Source organism: Salmo salar, chromosome ssa18 (genome assembly GCF_905237065.1).
Source record: "Salmo salar chromosome ssa18, Ssal_v3.1, whole genome shotgun sequence".
In the NCBI taxonomy this organism is placed as follows: Eukaryota; Metazoa; Chordata; class Actinopteri; order Salmoniformes; family Salmonidae; genus Salmo; species Salmo salar.
In genome coordinates this window covers 2,781,555-2,798,706 of record NC_059459.1, presented here as the reverse complement: position 1 = coordinate 2,798,706, position 17,152 = coordinate 2,781,555, and the positions used below count along the sequence as shown (strand labels likewise).

The 17,152-nt window shown below is 38.9% G+C and overlaps 1 protein-coding gene across 1 annotated transcript in view; it reads right to left on the bottom strand.

Annotated features, from left to right (window-relative positions):
• LOC106576893 (phospholipid phosphatase 4-like) overlaps positions 1-14,830 on the bottom strand; it is a 76,440-nt gene extending 61,610 nt beyond the window's left edge. Inside the window, exons 1-3 of the mRNA XM_045701753.1 lie at positions 14,823-14,830; positions 12,754-12,862; positions 1,862-1,952 (exon numbers count right to left, since the gene is read on the bottom strand). Coding sequence (XP_045557709.1) covers positions 1,862-1,952; positions 12,754-12,862; positions 14,823-14,830 — 208 coding nt within the window. The remainder of the gene's footprint in view (positions 1-1,861; positions 1,953-12,753; positions 12,863-14,822) is intronic.
• Positions 14,831-17,152: the final 2,322 nt, after the last annotated feature.

Below are 17,152 nucleotides of genomic sequence, written 5' to 3'. Positions count from 1 at the left end.
GTAGGTGTTCTAAAACATATACATGTAACTACTATGTTATGAGTACATTTATTACTATTTAGTTTCATACTAATTAATGTGCACTTGATGTAAAGTGTTACCTGATGCGTTCTCCGTTTTGCTCTACAACTCTCACAAGTGTCACGGGACTCGTCTGAAAGTAACCGGTACCGTTTTTTAAAAACGAGTACTGTATGAAGGTAGTTTTGTGCCTACCCAAAAAAAGGGGTTAAATATTTGTAAAAACATATACATATATATACTTGATAAGGGAATTATATAATAAAGGTAAATGAATAAAGAATCCAATCCTGTCACGTAACCAATTAGTAATTAGTAGTTATGTAGCATGTATAATGAATAATTAAAGTACTAATCGACAGGCCCATAAGGTCTAGTAGAGGCCCTGGACAAAATGTGTGTGTGTGTGTGTTTTAGTGGGCCTAAGATAACAACAAGTAGACTGTGATTGACCCGGCAGCCGAGGAACTTGGAGTAACTTAGAGGAGAAAGGGAGTAACTCTAGGGGTTTCTCTAATCTCCGGGGAAAGGAACAGACAGCACTAGGTAGTAATTAACAGTGATGGGAACTCCAGGGAGGGATACAACTCACCTACTGTTTGTGTGGAGGTATGTGTGTAAGTGGAGAGTTAGCATAAAATTAATGTCATTGTTATTTGGACCTCAGAACGTTCTCTGAATAAACTGTACAGACCTTTTGCAGAAAGCTGAGTCCTTGCCTAATTATTATTAACCCAGTGTCTTACAAACCTTGGGGATTAGTCAAGGCTTATTGATTGTTAATTATTATCATTGGGATAGAACAATTCCCATGACAATACTGTACATACATATCCTTGATTTAGGACAGAAACTTCAAAACCTTGTTTCTTATTATTCCTTTTTTGACTGTCCTTTATGCCATTTATGAACGTGTTATTCAATGCTTTACATGGGCTTTAATAGTAAAAGCAAAAAATCTATATTTTATCAAATAATTTTTTTAACGTTATTTAACTAGGCAAGTCAGTTAAGAACAAATTCTTATTTTCAATGACGGCCTAGGAACAGTGGGTTAGCTGCCTTGATCAGGGGCAGAACGGCAGATTTTTACCTTGTGTCAGCTTGGGGATTTGATCTTGCAACCTTTCGGTTACCAGTCCAACGCCACCCCATATTTATTTTAGTGATATCTAAAGGGTTCCTAAAATTCCAAATCAAATAGCTAAATGATCCATAGGATTACCATCGTAAAACAATTCCATATGTCAGCTTAGCACCCCCCCCCCCCACAATTTCTATGCATCAGTAATGCAAAATACATGATATGCACTTAATATGGACATATCAACTCACTGATTTCATTCCCATACATTAGACCAGTCATCACAACTCAAGCACCCTACCGTATTTCTTTCACATCAAGTCCGCATTAGAAAACATCACTGTTATGTCACACTTTATACAGCATATATACATAGTATGACATAAGCTTATAGATGATGTGTGAAGAATTTGTCATGCTTCTGATGACTTTATGTATGCTATATAAAGCCTTTATAAGTTGTAGTTTGTTTATAGTGTGACCAACAATTGGCATAATAAAACACAGATTCAGGATAATGGTGAATATGAAGAACGAAAGGAGGATGATGTAATTAACCTTATTAAAGTTGTTTATTCGGATCCCCATTAGATGTTAGCTTACCAACTACTATTCCTCCTATTGGATTTGAGATGTGGTATGGCCTGCATTACAACCACTTATTTAATCATACTCACAGCATTTCTGCAGGATGTAAATAATGATAATAGTTTCAAGAAAATGATGAGTCATTTTAAGGGTCCAAAACATACATACCTAGACACGCTTCCTTGATTTCTGTCTTATCTGTCCGCTGAATGATCTTTACCACGAATATCACAGCCAAAGGAGTGAGAAACGAAATTGCCTGTGACAAAAACAAGAAGAAACACAATCTAAAGACATACAACAACACACTTACGTACAGTATCACTGACATTGTTGTCGATTACAGGAACTCTTAATCATTTCCCAAAGAGGTCCACTAGAGCGATTTTCCTGGCTTGATACAAAATTACTTTTCCTTCCACTGGGAGTGTGCAGTGTGGAATCTACCGTTAAAAGTTTTAATCAAAATAGTGCAAAATGAGCTGCCACCGACAAGGTTCTTTATCGTGCTCTGGAATCTCTTGCACTAAAGGGAGCATTCTGTTTGGTGTTCAGTGGCTGTCACTCCATAGGAGACTTGGGCCATCGCAGATACCAGGTTATTATTTCTGCTTCAAAAAGTGTTAATTAATTACTTTCAGACCCAATTCAATAATCCTGTTTTTCCTTCAAAATCTGCAAACACTTGATTCATAAGATGTGCAGCACATTGATGTTCACAGCACATCGAATTTCCCTTGAGATAGCAATAATTGGACCATTTAAGTCTTTAAATTCAAATGTATCGTATCAGTTAAGCAATCTGTATCAAAATCACTATCGCTCTCTGGCAATTATAACCTCACCCAGGAGATCATAGTGGGTCTATAAGAGGTCAGACTGAGTAGGGCTCTTTAACTTCTGGGATGAAGGATGACTATGGATTAGATACAGGATAGGCACAGCCCTGTCTGTGTGAAGCACAAAAGCGATAGATGGAGAAGCAAAGTTTGTGTATTAGTGCTTTGTCAATACAAATATGTTATTTTGTCATGACAATAACATTTCTTTTTGGAGAGAGTTCCTTTTTAGTTTTTTCAATATAATTTCCCTTGCTTTTTATAGAAGGCAGGGGAGGAAGTTACACAGACATTATGGTGTTAACCTTCTTCAATGTGTATCAGGGGACAGCAGTAAGCCGCTGTCACTCTGCGTATTTGCTGACCTGTGACACACGTCCCCAGTTAGATGGGGGCAGCCAAAGAATTAACACACACAGGAACTTTATTTAAACACACTGGAGATGAACATGGGCATATGCATGGGGATGATTCTGTAACGGACAGAAACAGAGATACTGTAGAATGAATATGCTATACAGGAGATAAATACACTGGCCTGAATGGAAATATGCAGTACGATAGAGTGGGATATGGGATAGAACAACAAGGATTGTATCTAATATTGACCTAATAATTACCATGTATTACATAGTAACACCAGATTAATGACTAGCATGGCAATAGGACAGTAAGAATAATGGCAAGGACTGTATATTGCATATAGTAGGCTATTGCACACCAACATTCAAGAGCAAGGACTGTATTTAAATCTATAGGAAATAGGAAGTAGTAAACAGTGACTAATCATTGCAGATAATATCAGTAGTAGTAACGTAGTAATAACAGGAATGAGAACTACATAGAATAATGCTACTCTGCACATACTGCAATGACAACAACATCGACAACAACTTACTTTGAGTACACATCCCATGCCTACATGTCCACTCACGTTCTCAGACCAGAAAACATGGTTCAGGCCTGGCTAATACTTATACGTTTGAGGGAGCATGCAAAGGACTAGATTGACTAGACTGATAGGAGCATTTGACCAATCACAGGATGCATGATAAGTGCATGGGGCCAGTGTGGGGTGCATGGGGTCAGTCTGATTGGCTGAAGCCATGAGCTGGAGGTGATTGATATTCTCAAGTGAGGGGAGAGCTAGACTACAGTGGTTCTTCCTTTAAAAGTTTTGAGTTTATGCTACGACCATTAATGGTAGATGGTGGATAGATGCTGCCTCTTAATGAGTTCCGAGAGCCGATCTGTTATCCAACGATTATTATTATTATTATTATTATTTATATTATTATTAACCCTGCATTAAAATGAGATAAAATGTTGGATCAAGCATATAATGTACAGTATTTTTTCATCAACATCTTTATGCTTTTGTTAATAAAAGAATGATAAAAATACAAAATGCAGATGTTTATTTCAACTACTGTACATCTCAGCTACATAATCCCCCAATATAATAGTATTTTTGAAATGTCTCCAGTAGATTTTCCTTTCCTCCTGAAAGCCATAATCTGTTCACTTAAATGAATAGAGATCCTGGTCATGCTACAGTATGTTGTTACAGCATAATCAAGGTGAGGACAATCGGCGATCTGCTGTATATTTATGGCCTATAGTAACCTGGAGTCACACCTTTCCAGTACTCATCAACCCGCACAAAACTCCACTCTTAAACAGCTCGTTTTTGAATGGGAACTGTGTTATCTAAAATAAAATGACATTGCGACCAAAGAGAACAGACAAAATTGACATAGTTTTCAAGCCAACTTCTGTGTTTTTGTTTGACAGCCAATATTAAAAACAGTCAAATGCATTTGTGAATTCAATCGCTTTAGCTGACATGTTGCAGTTTTTTCATTGTTCAATTATCCTGTTGGGGATAGGGGGCAGTATTTGCACGGCTGGATAAAAAACGTACCCGATTTAATCTGGTTACTACTCCTGCCCAGTAACTAGAATATGCATATAATTATTGGCTTTGGATAGAAAACACCCTAAAGTTTCTAAAACTGTTTGAATGGTGTCTGTGAGTATAACAGAACTCCTATGGCAGGCCAAAACCTGAGAAGATTTCAAGCAGGAAGTGGCCTGTCTGAGAAGTAGTGTTTAATCTTGGCTCTTTTTATTGAAGACTCAGGATCTGTGCAATAACGTGACACTTCCTACGTCGTCCATAGGGTCTCAGAGCCCGGGAAAACGTTGAACGATATCGAGGCAGGCTCTGGCTGAAACACTTTATCGCTTTTGGCAAGTGGCCACTCAGAGTACTATGGGCTTAGGCGCGTGCCCGCTTCGACCGAATGCTTTCTTTTCCTTTGTCTGTTTATCTAAACGCAGATTCCCGGTCGGAATATTATCGCTTCTTTATGAGAAAAATGGCATAAAAATTGATTTTAAACAGCGGTTGACATGCTTCGAAGTACGGTAATGGAATATTTAGAATTCTTTTGTCACGAATTGCGCCATGATCGTCACCCTTATTTAGCCTTTAGGATAGTGTCTAGAACGCACGAACAAAAGGCCGCTGTTTGGATATAACGATGGATTATTTTGGACCAAACCAACATTTGTTATTGAAGTAGAAGTCCTGGGAGTGCATTCTGACGAAGACAACAAAGGTAAGAACATTTTTCTTATAGTAAATCTGACTTTGATGAGTGCTAAACCTGCTGGGTGTCTAAATAGCTAGCCCTGTGATGCCGGGCTATCTACTGAGAATATTGCAAAATGTGCTTTCACCGAAAAGCTATTTTAAAATCGGACATATCGAGTGCATAGAGGAGTTCTGTATCTATAATTCTTAAAATAATTGTTATGCTTTTTGTGAACGTTGATCGTGAGTAATTTAGTAAATTGTTAGCAAATTCCCCGGAAGTTTGTGGGGGGTATGCTAGTTCTGAACGTCACATGCTAATGTAAAAAGCTGTTTTTTTTTATATAAATATGAACTTGATTGAACAAAACATGCATGTATTGTATAACATAATGTCCTAGGTGTGTCATCTGATGAAGATCATCAAAGGTTAGTGCTGCATTTAGCGGTCTTCTGGGTTTTGGTGACATTATATGCTAGCTTGAAAAATGGGTGTCTGATTATTTCTGGCTTGGTACTCTGCTGACATAATCTAATGTTTTGCTTTCGCTGTAAAGCCTTTTTGAAATCGGACAGTGTGGTTAGATAAAGGAGAGTCTTGTCTTTAAAATGATGTGAAATAGTCATATGTTTGAAAAATTGAAGTTTTTGTATTTTTTAGGAATTTGTAATTAGCGCCACGCCTATCATTGGATATTGGAGCAGGTGTTCCGCTAGCGGAACGTCTAGATGTAAGAGGTTAAAAACTAAGGTGTCATTGTATGCTGATGATTCATGTTTTCTTTTAAAACCACGATTATAATTTCTCCACGGCCTCATAGAGGATCTAGATACTTTGCTATCCTCTCTGGATTAAAACCAAATTATGATGTGTACCATATTACGTATTGTAACCCTAAAAAATGCAAATTTAACTTTACCGTGTAGTTTACCAATTAAATGGTCTGACGGAGATGTGGACATACTCGGTATTGTCACAGTATCCACAGAAGATGGCGCCCCTCCTCGGTTGGGCGGCGCTCGGCAGTCGTCGTCGCCGGTCTACTAGCTGCCACCGATCTATGTTTCTGTGTTCTTTGGTTTTTGTCTGTCTAGGTCCGCACCTGTTTCTTGTCTGTCATTAGTGGGGGGGGGGGGTATTTAGTTTGGTCCTTTGGGTTTGTTTTTTGTGCGGGATTAATTGTATGTCAGCGGGCAGTGTTTGTGTATGCTGTTGTTGTGTGTTCCCAGTAGCGGAACACGTTGAATTATTATTATTGCCGGGCTGCGCCCCGTGCGTATTTTTCATTCGTGGATTACCTGTTTTCCCTTTTGGGTACTGTGCCTTTTTGACCACCGAGTGTTCGGTGTAAATTAACTTCGGCACTACTGGACATAAGTCTCCTACGTTTGACTCTGCCCCTTCCTCCTGCCCTTAAGGATCCGTGACAGGTATACAAATCCCAAAAGAAAGAAATTATTTCACTCAATAAATGTTTATAGAAAGTTAGCAAAAATGGACAAGATCTTGCTCCATGGAAAGGAAAATACCTGTCTATTTGTGGAAAAATCACCCTGATTAACTTTTTAGTCATATCACAGTTTACCTATTTGCTTATGGTTTTACCTCCGCATAGTGACCTGCTTCTTAAATTCTTAAATTATATGAACAAAAAATATTCAATTTTATTTGGCATGGCAAGCCAGACAAAATTTAAAGTGCCTATTTATATAACGAATATGAATTCGGAGGGCAGAAATGATTAAATATTAGACCTCACTAAAGGCATCAGTCATACAAAAGTTATAATTAAATCCAAACTGGTCTCTAGTAAATTGGTAGGAATGTCTCATCCTATGTTCAAGAATGGCCTTTTCCTCTTTATTCAGATTACACCTCCTTACTTTCAGTTGTTTGAAAAGGAAATAATCTCCAAAATATCCTTCTTTTTTAAACAAGCCTTAGAAAGTTGGTTGCAATTTCAATTTAATCCACCTGAAAAGACAGAACAAATAATACAACAAATATTTTCGTTAAACTCAAATATGCTAATTGATTAAAAAAACATATTTTTATGAAGAATATTTTAAAAAAGGTATAATTCTAGTGAATGATATCATAAATAGGATTGGTGGAGTTATGTCACACATGCAGCTGCACCACAGCTAAATAGCTAACATTGGCTAGCTTGCTAGCTACTTCCATAATGAGAGAACACCCCGCTCTGACCATTTTACTCACCAAAGTAGAGCTGGTTAGGCTGTTTTCATGTTATCCATGTTATCCACAATTTTAATTACGCTTTTTTGCCAACGTTTACTGACACCGGCCATATTCAACGGGTGTTGAGCATTCGTAAATTCATCAGTTATTCTGCACTCTTGCACACTCTGACAAGAGTCTTTTGTTGAGGCATGTAGCTATCTAGTTGAACCAATGAACCATAATCCTAACTCATGACGTTACTACCCTGCATGAATCTGCAGGTAGCTTACCAACCAGGTTTAATGTTAGCTAACTAACATTAGGCTATAACTAGTCAAGCAAATGGGTCTGAGATACGAATAAGAAGATCATACACGTAACATTAGATAGCGAGCCAGCCAGATAACGTTAGCTAGCTAGCTAACAGTACACTTTAACTTGAAATGAAATCACTTTCTGTCAAAATTTGAAACGTGTAATATCTGAAAATGTAGTCAGCTAGACTATCTTACCTGTGGTCTGAAATTGCAGTAGATAACCAGAGCAAATTTACCAGCTAGTATGTCTGTCAACAGTTGTTGCAGTGACATTCTATTTAAAGGGATACTTGCATAGTGGAGTTTGTTGTTAAGACATGTAGCTAGCTAGCTAACTAGCCAAACAATGAACCATAATGCCAACTATTACTATTAAACTGCATAAGCCTACTGTCAAGTTAAAGTGTACTGTTATCTAGCTAATGTTAGCTGGCTCGCTAGCTAACATTATGTGTATGCTCTCCACTTTCTGCAGGACCAAGTTTTGAAATCAGTGGAATTCAAGTATGATAGCTAAGGAGATGGAGAAAACACTTGTCCATCGATGATGTATACAGGTAAAATAGTCATTTTCAGATATTACACGTTTGTAATTTCGACAGAAAGTGGTTAAATTTCAAGTTAAAGTGTACTGTTAGCTAGTTAACGTAGGCTGACTGGCTGCAGATTCATGCAGGGTAGTAACGTCATGATAAAAAAAATGATGTTCAAACGGCTCCGTTCAAACGGCTCTGTGAAGTAATGACCCGATACACACTTCTAGATTCCTGAAACGGGTCACATTTATAAACCATGCGTGGGCATAAAATAAATCCCAAAACATGCATGTGCAAGTTGTAATGCAAAGTTGTCATTTATAAAAATTGAACTTGATGTAAGAATGTACATAAACTTCAGACCATGCGTACACACAGTTTCAAGTGGTGGGTGTATTGCACTGCAAGCAGGCAAGTAGCCTAGTATTTTGTGCCAATGGGAGATAAGATGGACATGTCTATTGAGGCACCCATGCATCAATCTAAGTAACATAATAAAAAAATCCCCATCAAAATATGTAAGTTAAATCTAGAGTGATTTGATTTTTGGCATGGTATCAATTCACTGCATCTGCCTATGTTCCCTCCTGCATCTGCGGTGGAAAGTGGGAGAGCTACAGACCAGCAGACATCCCGAAAATCGGTCTTCTCACGAAAATGTCTGTAGCATTCAAACGGTTTGGCCTACGAAAAACTATGACCACTCTATAGAAAAGAGAACCTCTTCTCCGTTTTGCTCTACAACCTCCACAAGTGTCAATGGACTCGTCTAAAGGTAACCCATTGAAATTAATTGAAGTATGGAGGTAGTTTTCTGCAAACAAAAATAAGGGGTTAAATATATGCAAAAAAAGGTATGCAGTACCAGTCAAAAGTTTGGACACACCTACTCATTCTTAGGTTTTTCTTACATTTTTATATTTTCTACATTGTATAATAATAGTGAAGACATCCAAACTATGACATAACACATATGGAATCAGTGTTAAGCAAATCAAAATATATTTTATATTTGAGATTCTTCAAAGTAGCCACCCTTGGCTTGATGGCAGCGTTGCACACTCTTGGCATTCTCTCAACCAGCTTCATGAGGTAGTCACCTTGAATTCATTTCAATTAACAGCTGTGCCTTGTTTTTAACAAGTTTTTAGCATTTGTGGAATTTCTTTCCTTCTTATAGCGTTGGAGCCAATTAGTTGTGTTGTGACAAGGTAGGGGAAGAATACAGAGGATATCCCTATTTGGTAAATGACCAAGTCAATATTATGGCAAGAACAGCTCAAATAACCAAAGAGAAACAACAGTCCATCATTACTTTAAGACATGAAGGTCAGTCAATCTGGAAAATTGTGCAGTCCCAAAAACCATAAACGTTATGATGAAAGTGATTCTCATGAGGACTGCCACAGGAAAGGAAGACCCAGAGTTACCTCTGCTGCAGAGGATAAGTTCATTAGAGTTACCAGCCTCAGAAATTGCAGCCCAAATAAATGCTTCAAAGAGTTCAAGTAACAGACACATCTCAACATCAACTGTTCAGAGGAGACTGCGTGAATCAGGCCTTCATGGTGGAAATCCTGCAAAGAAACCACTACTAAAGGACACCAATAAGAAGAATAGACTTTCTTGGGCCAAGAAACACAAGCAATGGACATTAAGACCGGTGGAAATCTGTCCTTTGGTCTGATGAGTCCAAATTAGAGATGTTTGGTTTCAACCGTGTCTTTGTGAGATTCAGAGTAGGTGAAAGGATGATCTCCGCATGTGTGGTTCCCACCGTGAAGCATGGAAGAGTAGATATGATGGTGTGGGGGTGCTTTGCTGGTGACACTGTCTGTGATTTATTTAGAATTAAAGGCACACTTAACCAGCATGGCTGCCACAGTATTCTGCAGCGATACATCATTCTATCTGGTTTGTGCTTAGTCGGACTATCATTAGTTTCTCAACAGGACAATGACCCAACACACCAGAAGGCTGTGTAATGGCTATTTGACCAAGAAGAAGATTGATGGAGTGCTGCATCAGATGACCTGGCCTCCACAATCACCCGACCTCAACCCAATTGAGATGGTTTGGGAAGAGTTGGACAGCAGAGTGAAGGAAAAGCAGCCAACAAGTGCTCAGCATATGTGGGAACTCCTTCAAGACTGTTGGAAAAGCATTCCAAGTGAAGCTGGTTGAGAGAATGCCAAGAGTGTGCAAAGCTGTCCTCAAGGCAAAGGGTGGCTTTAATTCGTTTAATCTAATAATAACACTTTTTTGGTTACTACATGATTCCATGTGTTATTTCATAGTGTTGATGTCTTCACTATTATCTTTATTATCTGATGTCTTCACTATTATTCTACAGTCTTGACCAAAAATGTTGAGAATGACACAAATATTAATTTTCACAAAGTCTGCTGCCTCAGTTGGTATGATGGCAATTTGCATATACTCCAGAATGTTATGAAGAGTGATCAGATGAATTGCAATTAATTGCAGAGTCCCTCTTTGTCACTGAATCCCCCAAAAAACCTTTCCACTGCATTTCAGCCCTGCCACAAAAGGACCAGCTGACATCATGTCAGTGATTATTTCCTTAACACAGGTGCGAGTGTTGACGAGGACAAGGCTGGAGATCACTCTGTCATGCTGATTGAGTTTGAAGCTTCCAGATTGGAAGCTTCCAGTTTGAAGCTTCCAGACCACCTTCCAAAAGGAAGGTGGTGCTTGGAATCATTGTTCTTCCTCTGTCAATCATGGTTACCTGCAAGTAAACATGTGCCGTCATCATTGCTTTGCACAAAAAGGGCTTCACAGGCAAGGATACTGCTGCCAGTAAGATTGCACCTAAATCAACCATTTATCGGATCATCAAGAACTTCAAGGAGAGCGGTTCAATTGTTGTGAAGAAGGCTTCAGGGAGCCCAAGAAAGTCCAGCAAGCGCCAGGACCATCTCCTAAAGTTGATTCAGCTGTGGGATCAGGGCACCACCAGTACAGAGCTTGCTCCGGAATGGCAGCAGGCAGGTGTGAGTGCATCTGCACGCACAGTGAGGCTAAGACTTTTGGTGGATGGCCTGGTGTCAAGAAGGGCAGCAAAGAAGCCACTTCTCTCCAGGAAAAACAACAGGGACAGACTGATATTCTGCAAAAGGTACAGGGATTGGACTGCTGAGGACTGGGGTAAAGTCATTTTCTCTGATGAATCCCCTTTCCGATTGTTTGGGGCATCCAGAAAAAAGCTTGTCCGGAGAAGACAAGGTAAGCGCTACCATCAGTCCTCTGTCATGCCAACAGTAAAGCATTCTGAGACCATTCATGTGTGGAGTTGCTTCTCAGCCAAGGGAGTGGGCTCACTCACAATTGTGCCTAAGAACACAGCCATGAATAAAGAATGGTACCAACACATACTCTGAGAGCAACTTCTCCCAACCATCCAGGAACAGTTTGGTGACGAACAATTCCTTTTCCAGCATGATGGAGCATCTTGCCATAAGGCAAAAGTGATAACTAAGTGGCTTGGGGAACAAAACATAGATATTTTGGGGCCATGGCCAGAAAACTCCCCAGACCTTAATCCCATTGAGAACTTGTGGTCAATCCTCAAGAGGCGGGTGGACAAACAAAAACCCACAAATTCTGACAAACTCCAAGCATTGATTATGCAAGAATGGGTTGCCATCAGTCAGGATGTGGCCCAGAAGTTAATTGACAGCATGCTAGTGTGGATTGCAGAGGTCTGCAGAGGTCTGCAAAAAGAAGGGTCAACACTGCAAATATTGACTCTTTGCATCAACTTCATGTAATTGTCAATAAAAGCCTTTGACACTTATGAAATGCTTGTTATTATACTTCAGTATTTCATAGTAACATCTGACAAAAATATCTAAAGCCACTGAAACAGCAAACTTTGTGGAAATTAATTTTTGTGTCATTCTCAAAACTTTTGGCCATGACTGTACATGACCTTAAAGTACAACATATCCCTCAACAATAAGACAGCACTAACATACACATGAAAGAGCCAACTCAGTGGCCTTATGTTCTGCCCTGAGATTGGAAGGTTTGGAGTGCAATCCCTGGCGCCAAGTCATAACAAAGACCATAAAAATGGGACCCGATGCGTCTCTGCTTGGCAATCAGCATTAAGGAGTTTTTGTTGTTGTTGATTTACAGTAGTTGATTTTCTTATGTTTTATATGCTTCCAACTGAAAAACATGTCCTGGAGATTTTGCTACGTTATGTTTGTGAAAATTGATTGGCAATGTCCTCCATGGACCTCCACTGCCCGTATTCTTTCCGTAGAGACTTGCAGGCAATTTCTTTAAGGACGATTGATCAATATGGCTCTGTGAGGAACTTTTCATATCTTTTGATTAATGCTTAGAACATATGCGAATAGAGAATTTGACGCCTTACAAGTAATTGATTATCCTGAATGACTAATTTCTCCAGTTCACAGACCATCTGAAATCTTGCATTTGAGTCTCACTTGAGAGGTAATCGAATGAGTGGGATGAGGATGATGGTGATGATGATGGTGTGTGCTCTTGTGTGTGTGCGGCCATCTGTCTGTGTGTGTGTGTGTCACTTACGAACATGACCCTCTTGGGGATGTGGTCTGACTCCACCAAGGGGTTTTTGTAGAGCCAGAGCTCCTCTGGTTGGATTACTCTTTCAAAAGGCTCCAGGAACTCTGTGAATCTGAGGGAGACACACATATGCACATTAGCTCTCAGTCATTCACAATACATTTATTTTCATATGGGTGGCCCCAGCTGGAATCAAACCCACAATCCTGACTTTGCAAGCCCCATGCTCTACAGGACCACACGATCTCTTTACGGTAATACCAAGTTTTTTGTTCTTTGATACATTAGACAGAAAACTGGCGCTCCAACATTGTATGTACAGAACTTTGAAAAGGATTCAATATTTTTTACTGGACTTAACACGATTTTACACTTTTAACTGTTCAAATCTCTAAAAGTCTAAGCCTTTAGGGGGGGGGGTTCTACTAAGCTAACATATTAAATCGTTTTAAGATGGTCATACCATAGATCATTTAGCTGTTGATTTTGAATATTTGAATTTTAGATTTTCAATATTAGAACATTATTTGATAAAATATTGACGTTGACCTTTACTACAATAGCCCATATAAACGCATTAAGTAACACATTCAAAAATGGATAAACAGACAGTCAAAAAATGTATCATAAAGAATAAGGTTTCGAAGTGTCTGTCCTATATCTAGGAGATTTAAGAAAGCTGAGTAAATATTTTTGTATTTTGGACATATACAGTGCCTTGCAAAAGTATTCATCCCCCTTGGTGTTTTTCCTATGTTGTTGCGTTACAACCTGCAATTTAAATTTATTTTTATTTGGATTTCATGTAATGGACATACACAAAATAGTCCAAATTGGTGAAGTGAAATGAAAAAAATTACTTCTTTCAAAACATTCTAAAAAATAAAAACGGAAAAGTGGTGGGTATGTTCACAAAATACATAACAATTATTTTAAGAATAATAGATACAGAACTCCTTTATGCAATCGCTATGTCCGATTTTTAAATAGCTTTTCAGCGAAAGCACATTTTGCAATATTCTGAGTACATAGCTCGGCCATCACGGCTAGCTATTTTGACATCCGCCAACTTCGGGGTCACCTAAACTCAGAATTAGTATTAGAAAAATTGGATTACCTTTGCTGTTCTTCGTCAGAATGCACTCCCAGGACTTCTACATCAACAACAAATGTTGTTTTGGTTCCAAATAATCCATAGTTATATCCAAATACCGCCGTTTTGTTCGTGCGTTCAGGTCACTATCCGAAGGGTAACGCGTGAGCGCATTTCGTGACAAAAAATGTCAAAATATTCCATTACCGTACTTAGAAGCATGTCAAACGCTGTTTAAAATCAATTTTTATGCTACTTTTCTCGTAAAATAGCGATAATATTCCATCCGGGCCACGTTGTATTCATTCAAAGACTGAAAGAAAAAAATGGAGAAGTCTCGTGAAAGCGCATCTCAGTCTCACTGTCCCCAGGCTGACCACTTACAAACTCTGCTGCTGTACTTTGCCCAGAGACAGCAGACACCCCATTCCACTTTCTGGCGGCTTTAGAGAGCCAATGGAAGCCTTAGAAAGTGTCTTGTTACAGCACAGATGCTGTAATGTCGATAGAGATGCAACAGAAGGACAACAAATTGTCAGACAGGGCACTTCCTGCATGGAATCTTCTCAGGTTTTGGCCTGCCATATGAGTTCTGTTATACTCACAGACACCATTCAAACAGTTTTAGAAACTTTAGAGTGTTTCCTATCCAAATCTACTAATAATATGCATATTCTAGTATCTGGGCAGGAGTAGTGACCAGATTAAATCGGGTATGTTTTTTATCCGGCCGTGAAAATACTGCCCCCTATACCACAACAGGTTAATAATCTCAACCCACCCAATTCATATTCATTATATAGATAGGCACGTTTTATTTTGTCTGGTTTAGCGTCCCAGGTAAAGCAAAGTGTTTTTTTCTCATATGATTTGAAAAACGAATCATCAGGAGTAGGCAGCGCCATAAATAAGTGAGTAAACTGAGATATAACTAAGGAGTTAATCAGGGCAATTTTTCCATAAATAGACAGTTATTTACCTCTCCATGGTTGCAGGATGCTGTCTATTTTACAAGTTTACTATTGAAATTCATTGTGGAGAGCTTATTTATATATTTTGGGATATGAATAACAAGTATGTCTACTTCACCATCAGCCCATTTTATAGGTAAACTGCAGGGTAATGTAAAAGTTGTATTTTTTTAGGATCCAATACGTAATATTGTACACACACATAATTAGGTTTAAGTCCAGAGAGTACAGAAAAGCTATATAGATCTTCAATGAGAAATTGCAGGGATCTAGCTTGCGGACTTAACCTGTTAGGGCTAGGGGGCAGTATTTGCACGGCTGGATAAAAAAAGGTACCCGATTTAATCTGGTTACTAATCCTACCCAGTAACTAGAATATGCATATACTTATTATATATGGATAGAAAACACCCTAAAGTTTCTAAAACTGTTTGAATGGTGTCTGTGAGTATAACAGAACTCATTTGGCAGGCAAAACCCTGAGACAGATTCTGACAGGAAGTGGATACCTGATGTGTTGTATTACCTTTAAACCTATGCCATTGAAAAACACAGGAGCTGAGGAATATTTTGGCACTTCCTATTGCTTCCACTAGATGTCACCAGCCTTTACAAAGTGTTTTGAGTCTTCTGGAGGGAGATCTGACCGAACAAGAGCCATGGAACGATGATGGCCCATTAGACACCTGGCGCGCGAGTTCATGTTGGGTACCCTCGTTCCAATACGTTATAAAAGAGAATGCATTCGTCCACCTTGAATATTATTCATGTTCTGGTTAAAAAAGGCCCTAATGATTTATGCTATACAACGTTTGACATGTTTGAACGAACGGAAATATATTTTTTCCCCTCGTTCATGAAGTGAAGTCCGGCGGGCTTAGATCATGTGCTAACAAGACGGAGATTTTTGGACATAAATGATGAGCTTTTTTGAACAAAACTACATTCGTTATGGACCTGTGATACCTGGAAGTGACATCTGATGAAGAGAATCAAAGGTAATGGATTATTTACATAGTATTTTCGATTTTAGATCTCCCCAACATGGCGGCTAGTCTGTATCGCAACGCGTATTTTTCTGGGCGCAGTGCTCAGATTATTGCAAAGTGTGATTTCCCAGTAAGGTTATCTGGCAAGTTGATTGCGTTCAAGAGATGTAAATCTATAATTCTTTAAATGACAATATAATATTTTACCAATGTTTTCTAATTTTAATTATTTAATTTGTGGTGCTGACTTGAATGCCGGTTATTGGAGGGAAACGATTTCCTGAACATCAACGCCACAGTAAAACGCTGTTTTTGGATATAAATATGAACTTGATAGAACTAAAAATGCATTTATTGTCTAACACAATGTCCTAGGAGTGTCATCTGTTGGAGATTGTAAAAGGTTAGTGCATCATTTTAGTTGGTTTTATGGTTTTTGTGACCCTGTCTTTGACTTGACAAAACATTACACACAACTCTTGTAAATGTACTGTCCTAACATACTCTAAATTTATGCTTTCGCCGTAAAACCTTTTTGAAATCGTAAAACGTGGTTAGATTAAGGAGATGTTTATCTTTCAAAGGGTGTAAAATAGTTGTATGTTTGAAAAATTTGAATTTTGACATTTATTTGGATTCAAATTTGCCGCTCTTGAAATGCACCTGCTGTTGATGGAGTGCACCACGGGTGGGACGCTTGCGTCCCACCTAGCCCATAGAGGTTAATATAAAATTTGAGTCATCAGCATACATGGACACCTTTGTTTTTAAGCCTTGGTGTCACGTCCTGACCAGTAAAGAGATTATTTGTTATTGTAATTTGGTCAGGATGTGGCAGGGGGTGTTTGTTTTATGTGGTTCGGGCTATGTATTTTGGTAGAGGGGTGTTTGGTTTATGTGTTCCGGGGTTTGTTGGTTTATGTTCTATGTTAGTTATTTCTATGTTCTAGTCTAGTCCTTTTAGTTCTATGTTTAGGGTTTTGATGGACCTTCAATTGGAGGCAGCTGTTCCTCGTTGCCTCTGATTGAAGGTCCTATGTGTAGTGGTGTTTTTGTATTGGGATTTGTCGGTAGTTTTTTATACGTGTTTTGTTTGTTTTTCCTTCTTTTTACTTAATAAAGAACATGTGCATACATGTTCCCGCTGCACCTTGGTCCAATTCTTACGACAACTTTGACAGAACTACCCACCACCAACGGACCAAGCAGCGGAGGAAGGAGCAGCAGGTGGACTACAAGGAGTTTTGGACTTGGGAGCAAATACTAGCGGGAGAAGGACCATGGAAGAAGACTGGAGAGATCCGGGAACGCTATACAGGAACACAGGGATTGGAGCACCGGGGTGAAGG